Here is a 26376-nt window from a genome sequence, read left to right as displayed (position 1 = left end):
ATGAGGATAGGTGCTGGTGTCTCCTCTCAGAAGCCAACCTTGCCCTGGAGGCCCAATCCAGATGTCAAAAGAAGGCATCTGGATTGTGCCAAGGATGCCACACGCATGTGGAGCCATGGTGGTGTTGCGCTACTGGGCACAATGCCCAGCACCACATGGAGCAGCCTGCCCAGCACTGCACTGTGCACTGCACAGTCCTTTGTCCCAAAGGCAGGTTTGCTATCTGGTGCCCAGTGCCAATTCACTCACTGAGACAGGTATTTCCATTTTTCATTCTGGTTTGCACAAAGCAGGGAGTTTGGTCTGCTCACTTATCATCAATGCTTTACACTAGGAATACTTTTTGACAAACTTATTGCACTATTTATATGTTTTAACGAGCTAAGGCAGAAGCATTCATTGGTTACATAACTTTTCTATAATTAGTGCTTGACTCCTGTCTACTTGCTAGTTATATCTCTCACTTCTCATGCTAATTAGTCCACAGGTGCAGTTCCTTTCTCCATCTGAGTCTGGGGTCTGTTTTGAGTAGGTGGTCAATGAGTGGGCTGTGATTGCCCACTGCCAGAATTTACTGCTGCCAGTTACTGCTCTGTTCTGCTGACTTCACTCCTGGTGGCTCTTGTCCAGACAGCCCATTCATCTTGGGATTGTCTTCTCTTTTCCTTAAAACAAAAGATCAGACAAGGATATGATGCTCACAATACAACTGCTTAATCACAACTGTTCAGCAACAGCTACTGATTAACAAAGAAAAAGAGAACATTGCAAAGTTTGACTCAAACCCCTGCTCAAATATTGAGGGGCTTGGTATTAGTCCTAGTCCCTGAAGGAGAGTGCAGCTCTCCTGGTATGGGTCTGCAGAGGTGCCTGGGACTGACTGGCTGGAGAGCAGCTTTGCTGCAGCTTTCCCACTCCTGGGGAGCAGGAAAGGTCTTGGACATTCCAGAATGTCACAAGAAGTTGCCCATGAGGCTGCAACATGGTCTTGCAGCAAAAGTGGGAGACAGCACCCTGGACTGCATTAGACAGGTTTGGGCAGATGATCCTTCCCCCCAGATCTGTGGTAAGACTGGAATCTTGGGAATTCTGTTTTAGGCTCAGTGGTGCAAGGCAGGCATTGACATACTGAAGCAGGTCCAGCAAAGGGCTCTATGGATGGTTAAGGGCTTGGGGCATCTTTCCTGCAAGAAGTGTCGGAGAGAGATGGAACTCTACAGTCTGTGTGCAAAGCTCAGGGGCTCCTTATGGATCCATAAAAATATCTGATGGGAAAGGGTAAAGCAGGTAGAGCCAGGGTCTTCTCAGTGGTACCGACTGACAGCACAAGGGGTAATAGGCACAAATTGAAATATTGGGAATTTAATTCAAACATAAATTAAAACAATTTTCATTTTGAAGGTGGCCAAATAACAGAAAAGGCACTAAGGCATGAAGTCTCCATCCTTGGAGATATCCTTCCCCAAACTGGACACAGTCTTGACCATGCTTTGAGAAAGGAGTGTTGGTCTTGGTGGGCTTCAGAGGTCCCTTCCAACCCCCTGCTGATCCATGACTGTGTGTGGCACAAACACAGTGACACTGATGGAAATTTCTCAGCTGATCTCTGCCTCCTCCCTTCTCAGATGTGGTTTGAGAACTGAGCACTGAGGTTTGTGACCTTTTAAAAATCTTTTATGTATTTTACAGAAAGGAGTATGTCATTAAGCCCATGACACAAGAAGCAAATTAATTACTTTCTGACCTTGGCAGGGCTTGTGCTTTAATGTGTACCCAAAGATTTATTTAACTTGGCAAGTTTCAAGTCCTGTCTACAGAGCAACACAAATGACTTGTCGACTGTGCTTTCTTTTTTCCCCACCTTCACTACTGAGAGTAGCTGTGCTTGACCCTGGATAGATTTGCAAGGAAAAGAAATTAGAAGATCTGAAGCTGGACCACAATGAGCTATGGTCAGACCAGTTCCTTCACAAGGCAATGAACTTTCCTCAATGCTAGCTTCCATAAAAGTCTCTGAAGAAGAGGTGCGCAGGCTGGAACTTTGTTCTGTTTTATATGAACAGTTAAGAGTACAAATATATTTCAACTGAAAGAAAGCTAGTATGGTTGTCAGTCTTCCATGAAACAAACAGAAAAACCAAACCCCAAGCCAAAACAAACAGGAAACGCCAAAACAAAACCAAAGAGGGCCATCTGCTGCTCTTTTCCAAGCTCAGTGTCAAGCCAACAGTTTGCCCAGGTTATCTGGAAAAGCAGACTTAGCTGCTGTGAAATGACACTTACCAAAACAGTATTTTAATCCTCTTTAGCCTATCACTCCTTCACGCTCTCAGTTAATTCTCTCATTTGCTGTGTTTTCCCTTTCCCATCTTTGTTCTCCTCCTGCCTCCTCCCCATTTTTGTCCTAAGGCTTTCTCTATTTTTTCAGCTGTCCTCCCCTTTGTTTGGAGCAGAACCTTTGCTTTTCGTTTAAGTACCTAATCAAATCATATGGAAAGGTTTGGTGTTACCTACTTAATGCCATTGTTTTGCCTTGAGTGCCTATTTCTAGGTGATTTCTAATGCCCTTTTCCAGCCTCTTCAGGTGTCCCTCACAAAATTGACATTCACACACCAGCCCAGAATTGTTTATTATTCTTGTAAGTGAGCCTTCATGTGTTGGTGAAGTCACCAGCCATGAGACAGCAGGATTTGCTAGGCAAAAACCTTTTCTTGGATGTCCCCCTGTTGCTAAAGGTCTGAATCTTCCCTGGATTCCTGGTGTGGGGAGAGGACAGAGATGGAAAGCAAAGCCACAGCTATAGTGTGGCACTGTGAATCTGGAGCAGTGAAGATTGGTCTTTGTTTAAATCCATTGAGAATGATTTACAGAGAGTCATCAAAAGTGCCCCTCTACTGTAGAGTAATGCCAGTAAAACTTTTTTAAGCATTATGTCAAGCTTTTCATTAGGTGTTTGTATGATCATAGGCTGGTTCCTGGTGAAGGCTGAGGGCTCCTAGTCCTGGAATTACCTCTGCTATTTCTTGTTTTGGGGCTGTCTCCAATACTGCTTGGCCTCTTGGCAGAGGAATTGATACAGCTCAGACACAGACAATTCCAGCAGGAGTGGAATGAGAGGGCTGTGAGCCTGCTGGTTTAGGCTGGCACTGCTGCCGGACATCAAGCTGCAAGATCAGCCTAAGACTTGTCCTCCCTTCTTTTTAACAAATCCTGCTAGTGGACCTGCTGCCAGGGGATTTGTTTCATACCCCCAGAGTGTTAGAGCAGCATTTGTGCAGGTGCCTGGTTTGCAGTGGCAGGCCCAAGCCCTGCAGGGAACAGGAGGAGGCACGGTACTGCATCCTGCTTCCCTTGGACCCACTCTCAGCTCTGCTCCCGCGGGCTCTGTCACAAGCCCTGCAATCAGGCACTTGACACCAGATATTTTTGGCTGCTGTGCATACCTCTGATGTCAGAGGCACACACAGAACGTACACCTTCCCAGGGATGGAGGGGTTTTGGCATCATTTGGGTATGTTCAGCTAAAAGTCAAATTGCATGAAACCTGCAAGTTATTCTGCTGGCTTGGATCAGGCCCCGCGAGCTGACTCACGTCTCAGCTCTCCTTGGAACTTCACAGTGCCATGCTGTGGGGTGGAAAACAAGCACCTTACACTTCTTCCTGCACCTGGAGAAACAGTGTGTCTGAGGAAGGTGAAAGTTCATGAAGAAACCCTCAACTCCCACATCTCACAGTCTGGAGCCCCTGTAAGAGAAAGCTCCACTGAATTTGAGGTTAGCAATCATTGGCCCTGTCAGCTCATGCATCCCATTGCAACTACTGTGCTGCAGAACTGCCCCGCAGAGTACTCCACCTCTTGCAGTAGTATACAGTTTAACAAACCCTGATGATGAGTTCAAGATAAAACAAGCCCTTGCAAGCAATGGTGATGTCTCCTCCCCACCACTGACAGGAGGTGCAGTGGTAGCTTCTCCAAATGTCTTCTCCCTGCCTCACACACCGAATGGCAGAAGAAGAATACATGTTGCTTCTGTCTTTCATTTTCGATATTTTGACTATCTCAGATGCTAGGCAATTAAGGAAAAGCACTGCAGTATCTACACCAGGCACAGAGGTTTACAGAGTCATGGAGCTGCTGGTACAGCATCACACAATGAGTAAAAATACCCTTGATGCTGGGAGTGCACAAAGGCTGAGGAAAGGGAACTAATGATTTTCATTTATAAACATGAGTCTTAATCCCAAAGTAATGGCAGCTTGTGCAGATGTAGTCATAGCTTCAGACCTTTTTCCAGTGGAGTTCTGAGCCCCTCCAAGGATGGAGACTGCCCAGGTTCCCTGGACAACTTGTTCCTCTTCTTGGTTTAATGTCCTTGAGTCAAAAGGCTGCAGTTCTACATATACCCTACAGTGAGATTTCAACTTTTTTGGGCAAGGTGTTTAGAAGTCTTTAGGAGCAAATAAGAAGAAAGGCATCCAGTGGGTTGTCTAAGCAAGTCATATTGACTGCAGTGGAAAGTCTAACTTGCTTGGAAATCCCATTTGAGAGAGCAGCATGTCCTTTGCATGCATGCCCCATCTCGGTCAGGGTTTCAGTGAGTGACTGAAGAGAACAGAAAACTTTTCTTCTTTGTTTATATTGATTCAGAAATATGTTTTCAATTTAAAATTAATTCAGAAATCTGAATTAATTTTTTTTTATTTTTTTCCTTTGCCATATTTATAGAAGACAAGGAGGTACAGATACAGGAGCCCAAACTCTCTCTGTGTAGGTGCACCACAGCTGCTGAACTGAATCACTGCTGTTATTGTTGTGCATGGGAGTCTAACCTTCCTCAACATCCTTCCTGTCAGCCACCCCTCCAGTTTTTCATCTTTCCCTTTCTTTTGCTGCTATTTCAAAGTAACACCAGCATGGTAAGGTCTCACTGGTTTCGATGCACTTCAGTTTGGCCACCAGAAATCTTTGTTTCGTCTCTTCTACAGTGTATGCAGTAATACACTGTATATACAGTATACATGTATACAGTGTATACAGTAATTAGCTGTATTGTTATTTTAAAAAATTAAAAATAAAAAAAATAAAGCTACTGATGAGGCAGATGTTGCACCCAAAAAAATCAGTCACACAGTGAAAACAAATTTATTTATTTACAGAAAAGCATAAACAAAAGCATAACTTGGTGCAGCACTCATGAAAAAAAACCAAAATTTAAAAAAAAACCCAACCCTTAAGTAACATATGGACAGAATCTGTGGTGTTTTTCTGGATTCTTACTTGAACAGGTAATATAACCCATAATATATCTGTATACCCATAAAATATCTGTATTTCTTCAGGTTCAGAGTGCAACATGCTGTTATATCCATAAGTTCTAAACTGCCAAGCTCATTGCTTCTGCTACTGAGTGATATTTTGCTGTTCACCTCTGGAATCTGAACAGTGAAATGTGATGTTGTTTGTACTCTGGGATACTTTAAATACTCACACACAATGGTGAGCACTGCTTTATTTTACTTGGGAATTTTCTGTTTGGGAGATACTCAGCTTGTTAGACCAAGGAGGGGATGGGCTGGTCCCAGACCTCTCTGAAGTCCTTAAGTCTCTAGACCTTCCTAAAACTCCCTGTTTAAAATAATTACTCACTCTGAAATACTTCTCTCTTCAGCTTCCTCCATGATAACAAGATAGCAAAATCCTCTTCTCCCCTCTTCAAAATACTAAACAGAATTTCTTCTCTGGAGGTAAACTTCTGGTGGCTTTCTGCTGGAATCTGCATCATTAGGTGTTGGCAGCTATAAAAGCAGAATAAGCTGACTGAGGCAGATCCAGTCTGTTCAAAACCTTCCCTGCGGGTTACCAGCCACACTTCAGGACATCAAATTGTGTTATGTTCCTGTCACAGAACTGCTGCAGTTTGCAATCCAGTTTGTTAAAAGACCCTGAAATTAGCAATGTTATCATAAAGTTGGTGGTAAATTGCTATTATTCAAGTAAATTGGTATTATTCAAGAGGTATTCTTTGAGCCATCACTGCTTGCTCAGAAGAAAGGCAGGACAGCAGCACACAGTCTCCCTAGATTCAGGCATCCCGATTTTTATCGCTTTTGTGCAGCTGACTGGGTCACTCAGCAGTGCTGCTAACATGCCATGTGAGTACAACCATGATAGCTACAGGAATAGGCATTCAAAGGTTTGCTTCCTTGCTTTGCTTCTTAGGACATGACAACTGTTTCCCGTGGCTTGTGTCTTCTGTTTGCCACACTAAAATATTCTCAAGCTCCAATTGATTTTTCTTTTTTTTTCTTTCTTTTTTTTTATTTTTTCTTTTTTTTCTTTTTTTCTTTTTCCTCTTCAGTATGCTTGGTCTGTAGAGATTCTCTGTACTTTACAAAGAGCTTGAAGGGAAAAATCTTCTCAGACGTTGGATGGCCTCCCTCTAGCGGCTGTTACTGTGGAATTAAAGTAGGGCTGTGACCTACCGAGCCCAAGGCTGTGTTTGCATCAACCACTTTATGCCATGAGAGTGAGTGAACTTGGGAAGAGGTCTTATGCCACGTCAAAATACAAAAGAGAAACACTACAGTTATTGCCAGAGCTTAGTTACTGCTTTTTCTGAAAATACTTACCTTCCACGCTTTCCCTCTCTCCCTCTGTGTCCTCACACAGGATGATCTAAGGACACTGACAAACCAAAACCTGCATGTAAATAACTTTTCATTTTTTTTTACAGTTCAGTTAGTCGACTAAATAAGACAAATATGCAAGCCCCTGTTTATCAGACATAGACTCCTGTGCCTGAAACCCTATCTGATTTTTCTAACCAGGCACACAGATCTAGTAAAAGATCCTGTTGCTATTACAAACCTTGTCCCAACAGATATGTAAAGCGTAGGTATGATCTGGGAAATGCAGCATCTTTATTCCATTTCCAGTAGTTTTCTGTTATTCTGTGTAGTAAATACCAGTATCTTTGACAAAACCAAATCTGTATGTATAGCCAGCAGTCGTATTCCTGTGTTTAAGATCTTGTTGATTGTGATTCATTACACATGTCTTTTAGACACAAAAAGTGCCAGGAATGTTTAGCTGTGTTTGTATTTTTGTAGAAAAACATAGCAAAGACAGGGTAGCAAGACAAAAGCTGGAGCTAGAAAACATCCCATTAAAAATGACAAAAATGGAAAGCTACTGCAGCTGCAAGAGGAGCTTTGCCCTGGTGTCTCCTTTTGGATCTCTCATACTTTGGCCTCCAAGTGTTAAGTGATTTGTAGGCAGTGTGAGACAACCCAAACCAAGCCACATTTACAGAATATCCCTAAAAATTCTGTCTCATGAGTTTGTGCTCTGACACAGAAGAAATTACAATTGCTACTGCTATTCTCTTGACTGCTTTTATTGATGTTATAGGCTAGGGTGTTGTCACCTGAAAATACCAGCTGAATTTCTTCTGTCAGTGAGGAGAAACCAATACTTTTATTCACACTAGATTTTCCACAAACTAATTCTGGGTGCCATTTGTGTATTTTCAATATAGTTTTTCAATTTTCAATATAGTTGTGATTTCAATATAGTAGTTCAATATAGCCGTGTTGATGTGAAATTGCTGTTATTGAAGCTGACGGAAGTTCTCAATTCTTTTTCTCATCAATACACATAACTATGGTATGGATTAAGGATTCTTGAAATAAAATATTTGTTGCTAGCACAAGAAGAAAAAATGGAGAAAAATGTACACATTACAATGACAACCTCCATGGCTCTCTTCCATATCAATCCATTTCACCACTTCGACCTCCCATGGACCCTGGGACATCTGAAACTAGGTAGCAGAAAATCAAATAGTCCTTTCAAGAGCTTTGTGTTCAGGTTTATGTCCACTCTCTGGGACCTTTCTCCACAGAACTGGGGTAAAATGCTTTGGAACAAATCAATAGATGCATGGCTGCTAAACTTGTTGTCAAGTTTCTTCACTGTGAGCAGCTTTCATGACCCAAAAGACCTAAAGAATTCATTTGAGAAATAAAATCCCTCTTCTGCAACAGCCTCAGCAGGATACTGCACATGATCATTCACGTAACCTTCCCAACCAGCACTGCCTTCCAAGTGCTATTTGAACACTAGGCCACTAACACATAGTACCTTCACATGAATCTAGTGGTAAGTACTGGATTTTTGCTTTGGTTTTTGTTGTTTGTTTGTTGGTTGGTTGGTTGGTTTAAGGAAAGATACTAACAGAACAAATTCAAGCATGATATAATTGGAAGTAGTTACTGAAACTCAATTATGGCCTATGATGTTATATAATAATAGATACAGATTTAGGCAGATCACAGGACCTATACAGCATATAAATGGGTAAGAGGTTATCCTCTGTTTGTCACTAATTATCACTTTCTACTAGATCAGGTTTCTCAAAGTCCCGTCCAACCTCGTCTCGAACACTTCAAGAGATGGGGCATCCACAATTCCACTGGACAACCTGTCCGGTGCCTTGCCACCCTCACAGTAAAGAATTTCTTCCATATATCCAGTCTAAAACCATTCTCTTACAGTGTAAAACCATGCCCCCATGTCCTATCCCTACATGCCCCATAAAAGATCCTTCTCCAGCTCTCTTGCAGGCTCTCTTTAGGCACCGGAAGGCTGCTCTAAAGTCAGCTAAGAGCCTTTCCTCCTCCAGGCTGAGCAGCCCTAACTCTCTCAGCCTGTCTTCATAGGAGGGGTGCTTCAGTCTCTGATCATCTTTGTAATGCTCCTTGGGCCTTGCTCCGTCAGGTCCATGTACTTCTCATGTTGGGGGACCCAGAGCTGGATGCAGCACTAGCAGTGGGTTCTCATGAGGGTGGAGTAGAGTGGCGTTCCACCTCTCCCAGCCTGTTGCCACGCTGCTTTGGGTGCAGCCCAGGACACGTTTGGCTTTCTGGGCTGCTGGCACACAACAAACATCCCCAAGTCCTTCTCCTTAGAGCTGCTCTCAATCTGTTATCCCCCAGCCTGCATTTGTGCTTGGGACCTTGCACTTGGCCTTGCTGAACTCTATGAGGTTTGCACAGTCCTACCTCTCCAGCCTGTCCAGGTCCCTCTGGATGCCATCCCTTCCCTCCAGCGTGCGGACTGCACCACACAGCTCAGTGTCACCAGCAAACCTGCTGATCCCACTGTCCATGTCACTGACAGAGATGTTAAACAGTGCCAATCCCAGTACCAACCCCTGAGGAATACTGCTCACACCAAGTGCCACACAACTTACACCAAGTGCCATGCCACAAAAACTGACTCATGAACTTTAAAACATGCAGAAAAGACTGTATGATCCAACTGCAGAACTATACCACAGCACTTTGCCATAAACAGCGGTGTGTGTCAGCTATAACCAGAACTTCATTACTTTATTTCTCCCCTTATGTATATTGGGTTTATCAAATAAAGCAACACACCGAAAAGTGTGATTTTGTCCCAGGGAAAATTCAGAAAAATACTACTTTTTCACAGAAAACATTAAGGTAAAGATGCGCTTTATGAAAGAGAAAAAGAGACAGTGATGGCAGGGGATAAATGCTTTAAATAGCCTGAGATGTGCATTACCGTCCCAAATTAAAAATCTGTTTGTAACAGATGGCAATAAATGTGGTGTGTGGGAAATGTTGGAAAATGCTGATACAATGGCAAAGCAGAAAGATATCTGACAAAACAGGAATGACCCCAGGACATCCACAAAAATACTGGAAGGCACTGCCTTCCAGGAACACAAAACTACTGACTTTACATTATTCACTACCTCCCAAATTGAGCAAACTAGGCATCTTTGTAAGTTAATTAAAAAGTAGGGTAAAGTGTAGCTCAGTATGGGGAAAAAAATTGATTTGTCATATTATTCTTTAAATAGTTGCTTGAGCAACTGAATTCAGATTCAGAATTTTCCTGGGGAGCTGCTGTTAAGAAGACAGTTTGTCTAGTGAAGTGGTACTGCTTATAAAGTTAAAATAAATTTTGTCATGAGCTGCTCACTCTACTTTTGTTCACCTCTTTTCTCCCATTCCATGATGGTTGGCAGAGTTTTGTTCTTGAAAACCAGGAACAGGAAAGAGCCACCTCGTGGGCAGGAATACTGAACACTGCTCTGGACACAAGTTTCCGGCCACCAGGTCTTGAAAACAGCCACCAGCAGCACTGCACTGCTCAGATGTGGAGACAGCCACAAGAGAGATGGGTCAGCCCCTCTGATGCCTTTAGATTCATGCTTTGTCTTAGTGGGGGAGGTTTGGAGGAAGGAAAAACATTGCTTCAGAGCCTGGACCTCTCTCACAGGACAAAGGCAACACAGTGACAAAGGCAACACAGTGCCAAAGGCAACAGCCCCTCCAAGCCCTTCCCTTCAGTTTTTTTGCCATTCCAGTGTGAGCTGTTCTGCATGTGTTGACTCCTAGAGGCAGCCCCTTCCCTTTCCTCCTTGCATCACCGCCACAGATTATGAAGACAAACACAGGCAGCTTACACAACATGAGCCGCTGCACCCCTATTTCTGTAACATGCACACTTAAAGCAACATTAGTCTGGAAATCCTGCAGCATAAGGCTTCCTGGCTTGCCTTGACCTTCCAAATGCCATACTTGTGATTCCAGGGTCAAATCTATCTGCCAACAGTCTAATTTCCACCAGCCCCCTGAAACAACCTGTGCTTCCCCTTCAGCATTTCTCTCTAGGCAAAGGGAAAATTTCTTTACACTCCTATGCCACCAACTGATCCCAGCTTTTCTCCTGCACTTTACAAGCTGATGCACGAGAGTTTGCTCTTCAGAAATCTGCTTGAACTGTTCCCATCCTTGGGAATATTATTCTGCAAGACACGATTGAAATCAACAGGAACTTTTTCTGGGCACTGGAGCCATATATTTATGTTTGGGAAACACGCAGGGCTTGAGGTGGGTCACGTATGAGTGTGCTGTGGGACACAGTCGGCAGGCACGTGTCCCAGTGCTGCCTGCCCCTCAGGAGGGGTGCCTGCCTTGCCAGCAGGGTGCCACAGGCCCCACTCCAGCACCAGGGCCTTCGGAGAGCCCCCACTGCCCACCACTCACCCCCACTGTGCCTCAGCAGCACAGCAGGGACCAGCAGCACCCACCACCTGTCCCTTCACCCTCCTCCATCACAGCGCCCACGCTACCAGCCTTGGCCCGGCCCTGGACCGGCCAGCACCTCCAGGATGATCCCGTTCCTGAAACCAATGCCACGAGCCATCTCCCGCAACAGGGAAGGGCAGTCTCCCCACCATCCACAATCCAGCCATGAGTGTATAGGAAGAGGGAGAATGTCGAGATGAAAAACGAGGGATGGGACCACCTTGCTTTGAGATGATTTATTGCTCAAGTAGCTAGATAAGATGTCAGTCTCAAAGGTGTGAGATTTAGAGAGGAGCAACAAGTCAGCCACAGCTCCAGGTAGTCACAGGTTTCTCCTTCACACAGCAATATATAACTTTTTGGTCCAATAGACAGTTGACTCAAAACTTCTTTCTACTTATTAACCTATCACCTTTACTTAATTTTGCTGCACTGAGTCTGTCTCTTAGCCATAAGCTGACAGGTCATATACTCATACACACACTTCTATTATAGTTTCTAATCTCTACCTTACTCAGTAAGTCACATTATTTTTACTTATAACTTATTACATTAACCCAAGCTCTTTCCAAGGCTGCAGACTGAACCCTTCAGCATCTGAATCTGATGGACAGTTGTAGGTAGGATGGGAAAGGTCGCCTCTTAACCCTGTACAGCAACAAGAATTTGTCTGACCAGGTGCATAAGATGGCATGAAGAATTATGTGCTCTGAAATTCTGGTTTGTCTGTTTTCTTGATCTCATCTGACCAGGGAAGGGAGGTAGCTGGTGAATATGTGTGTGCAGTCCTCAGAAGAAAAGACTTTCTTTCAAGATGAGTTTGCAACAATGGAGGGAAAAAAACCCCAGCACCCCTCCTTAAATATGTACAAAGGCTCAATTTCATATTTTGCCAGAATTTTTCATTTCAGTGGGGTATGTGAAAGCAAAAATGTGTTTGTGTATGTGGCGGGGTAAAGGTTTAACTAAAATATTATAAAATATTTTATAAATATTTTATAAAATATCAAGATTGTTGAGCTCCAAAGCAGACCTCAGAACCTGGAAAGAAAGAATTAAAACTCAGAGAAAAGCAAGAAGCTTATTTAAAAAAAAAAAGTGTTCTGATTTAAGGCAATGCATGTCATCCTCTTGAGCTGTTAGGCTACTGACAGTCATAAGAGCGCTAAACTGCACCTCCTGTGTTTAAACATCTGATGGATAATAAGGAAAAGGTCTCATTTCTAGTAACTTCCTCTGATATGTTTTGGAGGAAGCTTTTCTGAGCTGTTTTTGACCCATGAACTAATTCTAGTATATATGGGAGAGTTGCAGTCCTGGTTTGAGGAGCTGAATTCTAGAGGGCGGTTCAGGAAACTCTTGCTTCTCCCAGTGGGAGTGAGCTGGACTTGTGGGGACATGCTGGGTGCCAGGGACAGCAAGGGAGAGCTGCTCTGCAGGAACTGCCAGTGCCCACCCCAGCACCCATGGTTCTGCCAATTTCCATCCTGGCTGTGTGCTGGCATCAGGGGTTGTAGCTCAACATGTGCAGCACAGCTTTAGGTGTGGTCAGATGAATTTGCTCACAGGTGAAAGGAGGCAATAGGCTCAGGTGGTCTGGCTGGATCTTCCCCCAGGGCTGTTGGCAACTCAGCATCTGGGAATATCAAGAAAATCTCTGTTACTACTGGACTGAAGTTTCATTAGTTACATGTGAGAGTTATCACAGACATTGCCTGATGCTGGTATTTAGAGAGAAAAACAAATCTTCCTTAAATTACTCTCATCTAATTCTGTTCTTCAAGGAGCTGTGCTCTTTGAAGCCTCTTACACCAGTGTCTGATAGTTGAAGAGGTAAAGGAGAACCAAGTGAGGGAGCACAAGCCCATTTAGTAGCTGTGCTTTTCCAACAAGTCTTATTGAAGACATAGCCATCCTTATTCCATCATCACTATGTGCTGTTTCAATGAGAAGCAAACGGTTGTGAAGAAAAGGATTATTCCTTTGCAGTACTTAAATTCCAATGACTGTGAATTGCATATAGACCAAAGCCTGCCATAAGTTATATCTTTTCAAGTGAACTATAATATCTGAATGGGGGCTGGAGGACAAGAGTAATTTTTCAGAAATTCTGCAGTTAAGGTGTTTTTATGATTGGTCTTGAGTGGTGTTACAACACTTTCCCTTCAGTCAGTTTTTCAAAAGAGGAAGGTTTTGATGGTGAGATTACAACAGCTTTGTGGGCATGAGACTCAAAAACAGTCACAGGAAAATCCCTGCTTTTTTAATACTTTATTACCATGAGAAGTTCTTGCTCAATCAGGAAGTCTCACTAAAATAAAGGAGAATAGGAACAAAAGAATGAGGATTAGTTATATGAGTAATGATGAAGACATAGGTACAAAACACATTTTTTCTAGCGCATGGCTTATTCAACCAGCATCACTGTCTGGAATCATATTAAAAAAAACCTTTTGTGTCTCTGTCTGTCTGACTTTTGAAGGGTGGGGACTAAGCTAAGAAAAATTAACAATTATACCAGGCAGAACAGAACCACATTAGTGTATATTAATATGATGTATGCGTTGCAGGGAAGGTTGTTCCAAGAGCCCGTCTACAAATGACAGTGGGATGGGGAGAGGTACCAAAATTATTTTGACTTATTAAGTTGCTTTGCTGAAAAGTTCAGTGGACGCTAAAGCATCTGAAACAAACCCACAGGTCTGTCTGTTCAAGCAACTGGCCACGTAAAAACGTAGAAACAAGGAAATGGCTAATGTGGTAGATTAATATACTAGTGGTGATACTCAGAATTTTTTGGTATTTCTCTTTCATCTCACTCTCACATCCAAGGGGAGTGTTCTTTGACAGCTGACAGCTCTATTTGGGAAGTAAGGCTATAGCATCAGATAAACTGCAGTGAAGGACAACTCCCATCTCCCTTGTGATCCTACTGCCTCTGCTGGAGACATACTCGTGGCCATTTTTCTTATTTTTCTTATTTTTCTGTATACCAACTGAGGACTTGACATCAGGATGATGCAGATAAACTTTCAAAGTCTAGGAGTGGTTTAACACTCCACCCACAAACCAAACTATCCACCATTTTCATTCCTTTGTGATAATAGACAAAATTCATGGCTATGTTAGCAGCCTTCTTCCTGCCTGGAGAGAGCTGAGGTGAGTCTGATTCTTTGAGTTTAGACAGGCACAATAAGCAACTGTGTCAAAACCACTTGGAATTGTGGCTGGCATGTGGCTGTGTGAATCCTTGGAAAAGTGAGCACAAGCTATAATGCAACATCATCTTCCACTGATTCCAAATTTTGGTGTCAAGAGTAGCAGCAACAAAAATATACTGAAAGATTGCAGGTTTAGGCTGCTCGTGTTCTCAGATGCCTCTGTCTGATGGAAAGCAGCCCTGTGGTTAATGTGAGCTACCCTTTCAGATGATGAGTGGTCTGAGCTTGTGGGCTGGCACAGGACACTGTGGGCTACCTGCTCCAGTAATGAGCTACCTCATATTCACACTGTGCAGAAGTTAGTCTAGTTAGGTTAGTTAGTCAGGTTTGCAGCAGGCAGTGACTGGCACGCTGTGTACCCCATGTCCCTTCTGAGCTGGCACGAGAGCGGCTGTGACACGGTGCTCCTTTCCCACCCCCTTCCCCTGGAACAGATGACCCACATTTTGGGGAAGAGAGAGGAACCACACATTAGTGTCTTTTCTTGCATGGAAGCTCGGAAGGGCTGCTCCAGCCTTGTTCGGCAGCCAGGACAGTCCTGGGCACTCGAACAGGGAGTGAATGGGTGATTGCTGTGGCAACCGGTTTTACAGGCAAACTTTCTCTTGCAGCTCTTAGCCTGAGGGAATTGCTAAGCATTTAGCACCTCTTATATTTCGATTGGTATTTCTCACTGAATCGCTGCCTCAGCCGAGTGATCCCGAAGTGTGTTCCCTCACCTCCCTGCAATAAGTGCATCTGAGGAGATAGGAGTACTGGAATGAGATTATTGATGCTGGGCTTAGGGTGAGGTGGGAAAATCAACGCCTGGGAATGAATGCTCTCATGCAGGGCTTTTTTTGTGGTATTCAGGAACAAAGATCCTGGATGAGTGCCAGACCCTGCTGTCTCTTGCACTTGTCATCAGGGAAGGGAAGCAACAGGAAAGGAGAACATTGGAAAACTGGTCCCCACAGCAGCAGCAGCAGCTGTTGCACACATCCTATTAAAGCAGGGAAGAGACAATGCCTCCGATATGTTTCCCAGGCTGCAGTAACAGCTCTAGTGTCTTTCTAGCAGCACAGAAAGGACAGAGGCCAACTTGCCAAGAATCTGTCAAGAGAGACTCCAGGAAGGGTTATTTTGGCAACAAAGAGCTTCTGGTGCTCACACATGTTGTGCACACTCACCCTTAGCAAAGAGAGCAGAGGCGACAGTGCAACCACATTCTGTCATTCCAGAAGTCAGCCAGTGCTGAAAAGCAGTTTAGTCCAGTGCATTAGGCTGGAGTCTGGTGTCAGTGTACCACAGCGCTGGCTTTGCCCGTGGTCTCCTTTAAGATACTGGGAATATCATTTCACCCTTTTCTGCCTGCTTCTGTGAATTGAAAATAAAACCACTGATCTCCCTTGTAAAAGCATGTTGGTGTCTCCAAATGAGAAGTGCTGCTATTACTTCTTGTGATGTTTATTTTCCTACTTGAACAAGGCATAAATTGCTGGTGACCAGCAGAGGTGTTTGCCGGTGGACGCACCCCTGAATACCCTGAGCGATTGTTTTCACCCGAGACTGCTTGTGTCCCAAACCATTCATGTGCTGTGACTATACTGCATGAAAGTGAGGGCAGGAACCTGCCTTGGAAGAAGCAAGGGGGCTCAGTAGCACGGCCTGGGGATGCACACCTCTCCCATGGCCATCAGAACCTACTTTCTGCTTTATATGAGCAGAGAGAAGGAAAGGTGTCCCAGTGGTAACGCTGCTGGCCTGGGACGTGGCCACTGACCTGCACCATGATGGTGTGTGCTTCTCCAGAGTCCTGGGGAAAGTCATTGAGGGCCAGCCAGACACTTCAGACCTACATACCTTAGAAATACTTTCCCTTAATTCCCCCATGCCTCTCTTTCTTATCTGAAAGGTGACTTTCAAGAATTTTCTGTCATGCAGGAGTCATGTGCAAGATAAGCGGCCTGAGATAAATACCAAAGATAAGTTAGGGCTGTTATTTGAAAACCAGCTGAGTAAGATTGAAAGTCTTTAGCCTTTAAGGGGGTAAGAAAAAGTCTTAGTCTTCATAACACGACTCTAGCCAATAAACATGCTATTTTAAGATTTGTGGACAAGTATTTTTTATCTTTTATCTGAACTGAGATTATCATGGCTGATACTGATACTACAAATAACTGGTTTAGTTCTTTTGTGGTATGCTATCCATCCAAACTGGTCCTTCAATGACTTCTCTGCTTGCCTGGAGGCCTGCAACTTTTTGTCCTAATAGCTAGACCACATCCTGACATCTTTATCTCCTTTTGATGCGCCTGGAAACTTAAAGGAAATAGTTTGGTGAAACTTGGATGGGAGTTTTTTGTTAGAGCCTGAAACTGAGTCCCCAGTTGACATCACACACACTGAGAGGGATGACTTCTCACCCCAGAGTTGCCCAGCACTCTTGGATCTGACTTGGATACATTCAGGTGAGTGTCTGAGTGTTATCCTTATAAGTTTGGGTTCCAAATCCTGAGCACATCTGTCAGAGCCACATGGCCACTTTTGGACAGGTAATCTAATGTGATGGCAAGGAAAAAAAAGAAGGAAAAAAAACCCCAAACATATGTGCTGTGCAAATGTTGCATCTTTCAGATGCAAAAAGAACAACAACAATAAAATGTTATGCCCACACTGGAAAACATACAGTGGTTATCATGGAAATAACAATGAAATATGCAGGCTATGTGAGGTACACAGTGCAGTACAAAAAATGACAACCACTTAAAGCTTTCTGACTGTGGAGAACATATCTGGTCCCAAGTTTATGGTTTCTGAGGCAATGGACTGTAATAAGATCAGAGAAAACAGCTTCCTAGAAAAGTGATCTAGCTACAAATAATATATGCTCATAATTATACTATAAATATCTCAATCAATAATCACTTGCACTTCTTGTGCAGGCCAGTTGTAAAATACAGTTATCAGAAGAGGAAACACTATGCTCATGAAGTTATGTGCTAATTTGAAAGTGAAAATGAAGATGCTCTGCCTCTGTTAATGATTATTTCCCACAAGTTACAGTAGGGAGAAGGTGGAAAGAAAGAGAAACATAAGAAAAAAAAAATTTACCTGTGCTTCCATTCCTCATATCCCTGCTTTGGGCTGGTATCCCTGCTCTGGAAGGTCTAGGCAGTTGGGAGCACTGGAGTCCTACCAGGTGCTTCTAAAAGCAACATGCATGAGGGTGAAATCCTGTTCATCTTCTGACCCTGCCCCAGTCATGTGAAAAAGGTGAAAGTAATAGTTAATACACACAGTAAAGATGAAAATACTGGTTCTTATTCTGCTTCTCTGCATAAATTCTTGACCTTGAACAATGGAGTTTAGGCAGTAGTTATGAGTTATGTGGGTTCTTTGCAATTGCTATGGGAGAGCTGCTGTGTGTGGTCCCATAGAAAAGCACGGGAAGACTGGAAGTCAACTCCAGACTGAATTCAGATTTTCTGGGAGGAATTAACTTCAATTTGTTGAAAAATAGAATTTCCCACACCAAAATAATCATCTTGTACAAAATTTCTCCACTACAATGCTTGCATAGATTGCATATTTTAATCTTTATTACTTTTATCTTCCTCATCTCAGATTTTACAGGTGAATCAGCTGAAATGTCCAAGGATTTCTGTTTGAACTTAGATCCTCAGACATCTTTATGCTTAGATATGGAACAGTAATGCACATTCTGGACAGCACAGGCATCTCTCCCTCAATGCTCAAAAAGGGCCAGTAAGATTATTTGATAAGTCAGGCTTATATAACAATTAAATTTTTCATCTAGGTTTTGCCAAAATCAACTTCAGATAATGCTTCTGCATGTGTATGTGCGTGTGCACCTATGAAATAGAATCATAAAATCATTTGGGTTGGAAAAAGATCTTAAAGATTTTGTAGTTTCAAACCCCTTTCCATGGCAGGGAGACTTTCCACTAGACCAGGTTCCTCAAAGCCCTATCCAACCTGTCCTTGAACACTTCCAGGGATGGGCCATTCACTACTTCCCTGGGGAGTCTGTTCCTTTGCCACAGCACCACCTAGCAGAGAATTTCTTCCTTATATGTAATCTAAACCGACCCTTTTTAAATTTAAGGCTATTCCCACTGTCCTATCACTGCATAATCTTGCAAGAAGTCCCCCTCCAGCTTTGTTCACGTGTGAAGCAAGCACAAGTGAATCTACAGAAAAAACAAGTGAAAGCATTCTCACCTGGGATCCTTCAGGGCTCAGGAGTGCCCCTCAGGGCTGTTGGTGTCCCTGGGCCACACCAGCAGATGAAGAACATGCTGGTCCTGCAGCATGAACCCCACAAAAAGCCAGGTGATGGCCATGTACCAGAATAGGTGTCCAGGTTTTCTGGCCGGCGGTGTCTTGCACACAAATGTCCACAGCATGAAAGAGAAGGAAGAGTAAAATTGCTCCCTGTGCACGTGCAGGTGGTGCAGGTAGGGAGGTGGCAGCACTCTGTGTGTGATGTTCCCCCAAGGCTCTTCAGCAGCTGCATGATCTCCCTGTTGTTCTTCAAGGAGAGGTCCTGACCACAGGTGTTGAGTAGGTAGCACCAGGGCACGGCCAAGGCCAAGCAGTGGAGGTCAGTCCACAGGTGGGAGATGCTGCCCTGGAGCACCCCCCTTGCCCAGGAAACAAGGGAGGCACTGAGAAGGCAGCGCTGCCTGCTGGAAGGGAATTGGCTCCTTGAATGACATCCCCATGAACACGGTAGACACTCTGGAGCATGAAGAGCTCCCTGAAGGGGAGCTCAAAGGTCTCAAACTCTTTGTGCAATGTCATGACGTGAGGGTGTGGGCGGCCTCCTTGGCTGCGAGGGCACAGGTGATGTGGGGGTTCTGTGTGAGGTACTCTGTGCAGTTAGGTTCTCTGAATGGTATTTTCCTTCAGAAGGACACCTTATCTTCAATAAGTGCTTTACAGGCTTCTGCTAAAATCAAACTCACTGAGAAGTTCAGCCTCCTAGGAAGTTTTTGTGCTTGCAAGTTAACAGCGTAGAAAACAAATGGAAGTGAAACATTGACTCAGAACAGCAAAAAGGCAGTATCTGAGTGTTGCACAGAGAAGCAATTCATTGCTCCTCAGAAAAAAGTCTCTCTTGAAATACAATATCAGCCACCACCAACAGCTTGTTTTGATGGCTGTGCTTGCTTCCAGCTGGAGGACGCATGGATCCGTCTGATGCAGAGTGTGCAGCTGCTGCCCTTGCTTTCAATATTAATAGCTGCACAGTCAGCAGTGATGTGGAAGCAGCGAAAGTAAAGGACAACTTGCAGATGGAAGCTGCTCCACAGCACCCTGAAGATTATACAGACATACTGCATAATTACTGTCTTGGCCATGAGCAGCTGGCACATATTTCAGAGTGTCCCCAAATTCAATTTATGGGTATGTTCTTAACTGCTCCCTCCCCACTCTCCCTTCATGTATCATATAGCTGTTAAAATTTCTGTGCATGTACCCTATGAGAGGAAAATCTCATATTTATCTCATACAATTCTTTTTTTTTTACTGACAGGATTTTTTTTAAAAAATCCACCCCAAAGTTTCAGTCATCACTGCTTCTGAATTGTGAAAGACTTGTAACATGAAATAAATACTACTTCAGTTTGTCTCAGTGACAATTACACTACTAGATCAAGCATATATATATATAAACTATTGTGGCCCCTTTCTGCTCTTTGATATTCTGGATAAATATAATTTCTAGAAGGCAATTATCAGCAACCCATTTCAATACATACCATTTTCCAGCCAAAGAACACAGGATGAGGAAGAATCACTCATCTATCTTCCACTTCTATATTTCTGTCTTAATTATTCTTCATTTCTCATGTAAGGGCACCAACACTCACACATAAAAAGCAAGAGAATTTTTTTACCTCTGTGTAGAGTTACGTCACAGCCATCAGTTTTTTTTCTACAATATTTTCATTTGCAAACTTGAAATCTGACAAACAGTTTCTGCTAAGAGTCATGGATGACTTGAACTCCAGGCTTACTTCTATCGCAAGTTACTGGGTTAGCAAAACCTGCTATTTAAATAAATGCTAGGCTTTCTGATGAGACATTTGTATTTCTAAGAACTGTGTATGCAGCTGGTATAATATTCTTATGCAATGAGAGCTTGACTAAAGTGAAATCCTTGGTAAGTCTCTTTGTTCCAGCTGTGAGTCTGTTCATGTGGATCTCCTGCCATGACACAGCATGTAAACTTTTCTCAACATCATGTTCTTTTGCTCCAATGTGAAGCAATGCTGAGGCAAAATCAGTTGAGCAGAGATTTTGACAGTAAATGTTCGGAGTGGGCAGTGCATTGTGTTACAGTGGGAGAAATACCATCACCTACCTTCCAGCTCTTGCAGACAAGTCACCTCAGGCCTTGGCAGGTCCCTCCCAGAAGCTGCACTTCCCTCCCTCCCATCCTGGCCCCAAACAGTCTCCAGGATTCTCTGTTCAAGCAGATTACAGGCTGCTGGCTTCAGCCGTCAAATACAGTCACAAGATGTAATGAGGAGAGGAGCACTGGAGAAGCTTTGTAAGTATTTATGGCCAGAATATCCCCCAAGAGGGGCAGGGGTGCAGGACAGACCTGGCAGTCAAGCTTACCTGGAGACAGCAAGCAGCTGAGCCACTCCTCACTGGGCAGCCAGCAGTGACAGCCAGGGACAGCTGTGTCACACTGGAGGTGCAGGGCAATGTTCTTTGTGGACACCAGTGCTTTCAGGAGGAGAACAACTCCAGTGGAACTGAGGAGCTGGAATGGAGGTGGGCAAAGTCCCAGGAAGTAAGAGGGTGACAGCCCTGATGCTGCTGCAGACCAGCAGTACAACTTGTTAAAAGATGCACAGATCCTGAGCTGAGACCACTATCCAAGTCTAGCAAAGAAATGCACAGCAAACACCACCGTGAGGGGAAAACACACCCCAGCTCAGTCACTTGGTGAATGCTGTCCTAGGGAGCAGAGACCTGCTCAGAGTGTTTCAAACTCATTCCTAATTTGATTGTTATGCTGAATTATATCCAAGAACAAACACCACTCCCCCGTCTGACACCTCAGGAGAAAAAATTATTGCCATGACAGCTGATGACTATAAGACCAGCAGCCTCTTGCATTTCTGTGTGCATTTCACAGACTGTGGAGCTCATAGCCTTCCCACCTCCTCACTGGGTCAGCTGGCTGCAACACCACTTCTGCCCTTCTGCCACAGTCTTAACATGAGGCTTCCATCCAGCCAGAGTTAGGAGGGTGTGGAAGGAGAAGAACAGGGGGAAAAGATGTCAGCATTCCTGCAGGAGTCAGAGTTTCATTGAGAAGGGTCTCAGCTGGGGGCAGATTACTGCAGAAGTACAAAGGCTGAGATCTTTCAAGGCATTTAGATGTCTTGGAAATTTTCAGATCTTTTAAAACTGTAGTAGGCACAGTGTAATCTGTTACACAGCTAGGAAAGCCTCTAGGATCTCAAAATATATACATTATATATGTATGTATATATATATGTGAAGAGATTCTTAGTAGTTGAAGCCTGCATTACTAGCATGGTCCATATGAAACAAGTAAAGCTACATGCAGAAAGTGAGATGAGTCTGCTCTTCACAGGAGTGCAGTGCAAGATCTGATTTTTCCTTGGTGTGTTTTGTTGTTGGCTTGGGTTATTTTTCCCTTGCACAGACATTGCTACAACACCAGATTTGCAGAAATGCAGACTCACTGTGTTCCTTTGGTACCAACAGCCTTGGGGGAAACAAGACTGCATGCTTAGTGCTACTTCTTAATCCCTGTGCCTTGATTCTCTGGCACAGTTAATATTCAGATACCTGAAAGCATACATGTAAATGATTCCTGTGGGAAATCAAGGTGTCAAAATCTTTGGGGTTTTGAGGGACTTTTCTGGGTTTGTTTTTTAGCACTAGTTCTGCCTTCTGCTGCTCTGTGTGAAATAGACTCATGCTTGAATTATAAGCAAAAATCACCAAACCAAACTAACCCTCCCCACCCCAGGAAAAAAAAAACAAACCAACACACAAACCAAAACACCAAACCAAAGCCAGTCAAACAACAACAACAAATAGTGTATAGGTCACACGAGCCACTTCAATGGAAAAAGTCTTCTTCAGGTACTGGTGTTGTTGATTTACAGACTCATCCAAAGTTCATATGCAAGGAGCAACCAAATCTAATGTACATCTGAACCATGTTATAGCACCCATCACCAGCAAGGTGTGAGGAAACATCATGAGGGTCCTGGCTTCTTCCGTTGTATATTGTATTTGACCTCTGCATATTGTGGGTGCAAGAACAGACTTCTGGGACAAAAAAAAAATAATAATAGATGATCAAATTTACCATGCAATTTAACAAATAGGCTGTGTAAAAGTGTTCTGTGATGGCAGAACTAAAACTGCTGCTGCCTGAGAGTTTTAGTGCCTCTCCTTTCTATTGTTCCCTGGACCTGCATTGAAGCACTTCTCATTTTAGCATGAGAGGAGTTTTTGGTGTGGCTCCTGTAGTGGAAATATACTCCCCAGTAGGACTGGAAATTGAAATATCTTCCATGGGAACAGACCTTTCCAGACAACGAGGATGTTATCTCAAGAATAGAGTTAGTACTCATTAAACTGCTCCTGGCCTTAGTAAATATAGGCAATTGGTTTCAGCTAATTTGATAGCTAATTAAAAAGCAAGGTTTTGCACATTGATTTTGAGTTCCTGTTTGGCATCAGTCAGTAGTGATGATTGTGAAGCATTTCACTTTTATTTGGAGTCACTTGGCATGTTTCATTCTGTTGTTAAAACAAAACCATCTGTATCACGATATCCCTTATCCTGTCCCTCTCATGCAAAGCTGTCAGCTTGAAGCTCTCACCACTGTTAAATTCACAGTGAACCTGTAGGGAACAAGCAATTCTTCCTCAGTGTGGTTTTTCTGGTTAGGAAGTGCAGGTAGCCACATATTGCTGTTTTGTGCCCAAGTAAAGCATCTCTTCATCCCTCAAGCCTTCTGAACTGAATGAGATGAAACTTCTTTGGTCTTGTGTTGGTTTGGGATGCCCTACAATGTGCATGGTCTCTCTAAAACTGTCCCCTTGGAGCAGCCCTGCCTGGCAGGGGTCTTCTCTAACACATGCCTTGCTCACATGCCCTATCTGAGCTGGAAGGCAAATATATGCACTGTGTAACATAGGGGAAGTGAAAGCAGACTCTGAGCACAAAAGCAGTCAAAATGTGCTCCTATCTCTCCTCTGCCCTCCCTTTTTCCTTGTTCACTGCAGTCCCTGCCATTCCTGCACTTCCCAGCCAGCCATAATCTGACTATTGAAAAAGAAGAAAATCCAAACCTACCTGAAGCAGGAGTTCCCAGGCAGCCATGCTGACACCGGACAGTCACAACGCAGCAGCACAGGCAGCAGACGGGAGGAGAGATGAAATGACACATTGAGGCAAGTGCTAGCTCAGCTCACATGGTCCGGCAAAACCATCGAGTAATCTAATTGCACAGAGTCAGTGAGCACATCTGTCTGCACAAACAGCAGGGGCCAGACAATGCACCATCTCAATCCGCCCCTGTCTCGCTGTGCTCTCCAGCTCCAGACACAGAGCCTCCTACCCTGCAGGAGCTTCACTGATTGTCTGCATTTGCAGCAGACTTTTAGTACGAAGGTTTTGGGAATAGGCAAGCTGCCTGGCCTCTTAGCAGAGCACATTTTGCAAGTCAGACTTACTACTGCACCAAAGCAGAGCACTCGACAGCTCCCTTCTCCAATTAATTTCCAGCAGGGACATGTACTCACCTCTGTGCAAACTACTCCTCATCAGCTGCTCAGGAGCAGCAGCACGGCATTCTCTTCCCTTCTCATTTATCCTCCCGCGCAGTGACAGCAAGACATAATTAAACACGTCCTAATAGAGGACAGGCAGGCTGTGGTGGTGAAGCTGGCTTTCTTCTGTAAATATGACTAGGTCTTATAGCTGACACTGGTGTAGTGGTGGCATGGAGAGGGATCTGTTTTCTCACTGCTGATTAATATACATGTTAATGTACTGTAAAGTACAAATGTACACGTGCAGCTACTATTTGCCCTGGAGGAGTGTCCCAAGTCAGCTTACAATGGGTTTTGCAAACATTTGGGCACTTGCTGGCTTTATGAACACGAACCCAAGGTGTTCCCCTGGGTGTGTGAAGTGAGGCAGCTGGTGTTAGACCCTCAGAGAGGCGTCAGGTCAGGGCAGTGTCCCTGCAGCCTGGTGTCTGCATGGCCAAGGGTCTGCTCTCCCAGCTGCAGGTGTGTTGTTAGCAGCTATAGGAGTAAAGCAACTCCATTTGCAGGTTGGGAGTCACCTGCTCTGCCAAGCAAGTCTGACCACAGCCCTGGCTGCTGGTACAGGTGACTGGCTGTGTCAGAGAGAACAGATATATAGATCAGATCACTGTTATTATTTTTAATGCCTCCACTAAACATGTAGCATTATCATGCTCTTTATTCTGACAATATAACCTGTTGCCAGGTATGTTCTCTAGAAACATTTCTATAGGGCTCTAGAAAATACCTACTGTCAAGAAGGACTGAAAAATGTATATGTTTATTATGGCATTAAAGAAAAAAAAAGGGGGGGGGGGGCAGGAAGTCTTCAAATATGTAAAAAAGGTAAACCAGAAGCAAATTCTGGTTCAAACAGGATGGGAGTAGCTGATTCTTTCTGTTCTCTGTGCATAGGACAAAAACTAATCATCTTAGATAGCATCAGAAGAGGTGAAGATCAGACATAATGGAACCTTTGTAGTGATAAACAGTTAAATGTGGATTAGATTGTCTGGAGAGGCTGGAACTTTCCTGATGACGGTTTTCATTGGCAGGTTAGGCGTAGCTTTTTCAGCAGTTTTACAGGTCATACTGGTTCAGAGCTGGTAGTTTTCAAGGTATTTTCCAGCTTTCGTTCCTATGACTATTCTTTCCCATATTACAGTGACACGACTTGGTTGTAGCTGGGCTGGGGATCCTGTTACACTCGGCAATGGTAACAAGAGGAGCTTTTCATCATTTAGAAATATGCTCATGATCTCTGCTAATTGCTATTTACATTGCAGTATGGTTAAAATCAGGCTAGTCCTGGACCATGCAGGAAGAAAAAACATTTGTGATGTTTTGTGAATCATCCTAAGCATAAAGAAAAATCATTTAATAAATACTAGATCTGTAACAGTATACCTATTGAAAAGTATTTCACATGTCATGACTTTTCTCATCATAACACGAATTAGCTTGATGACTCTTTCCTTTCTTTTCCCTTAAATGAATTATCAGGATTATTTTTTCAGAATGCTGTAGTAGGAATCTGCTGTCCTTAACATCTTCCTGCGTAGGAGAGATTTTTCAGTAGGTTTAGGTAGAACCAAGTCAGGACTTTCCCTGGAAAAGCATTTTTCTCCTCACCACCTGGGTTTTGGGGCTCTGGAATCTTCCAGAGGCCTTTGGGATTGAAAGCATCCCCATCACACTGCACTGCAAGTCTACTCTGGGGATAATGTTAGACTGTTAGAGCCTGCCAGGTTCTTTGTGAGTAGTGAGAAACCACTGGCAGAAGTCCAAGCACTGGCTGTCGGGGAAGGAAGTTGACCGGTGCTGCACAGATGCAGTTTTCTTCCCACCAGTGGAAATGTCACCATTTGTAGCCCGAAGGTTTTTTTAAGGTTTAGCCTAAGATTTTCAACTTCTGCTGCTCTGTTTTCCCTTTGGAGGCTTTATGGTGGAAAAGCCTGTATCACCCTTTTTAGAAGGAGGCCTGCTTCAATCTCTATGAAGTTTTTACATAATCTCCACATCTTTTTCCTGGTTATCTTCTGCAGCTGCTGATGTGCGCATACACAAATCTGCTCATCAAAAGCCTCGAACTCCACTCCTGAGGGTTTCAAATTGCCAAGCACCTTTCTGTTTGCTTTTGCTCAGGGTGGAGGCTCATGTTTATGTTTTGGTTCCTCGTTCGACTGCTTACACAAAAACCTTTT

The 26376-nt window shown here is 43.7% G+C and overlaps 1 protein-coding gene across 1 annotated transcript; it reads right to left on the bottom strand.

The window, feature by feature from the left end:
• Nucleotides 1-18588: 18588 nt before the first annotated feature.
• On the bottom strand, nt 18589-23741 carry GCNT2 (glucosaminyl (N-acetyl) transferase 2 (I blood group)). The gene is given in 6 exon segments (XM_088053607.1): nt 18589-18845; nt 18848-19063; nt 19066-19170; nt 19173-19396; nt 19398-19528; nt 23715-23741. Coding segments are annotated over 6 exon segments (960 nt in total).
• Nucleotides 23742-26376: the final 2635 nt, after the last annotated feature.

This window comes from Pseudopodoces humilis, chromosome 1 (assembly GCF_049639895.1).
Source record: "Pseudopodoces humilis isolate 2021_Gansu_Grassland_sample_001 chromosome 1, ASM4963989v1, whole genome shotgun sequence".
Lineage (NCBI taxonomy): Eukaryota > Metazoa > Chordata > Aves > Passeriformes > Paridae > Pseudopodoces > Pseudopodoces humilis.
Note: the sequence above shows the minus strand (reverse complement) of the source record. Positions and strands in the feature narration are given on the sequence as shown.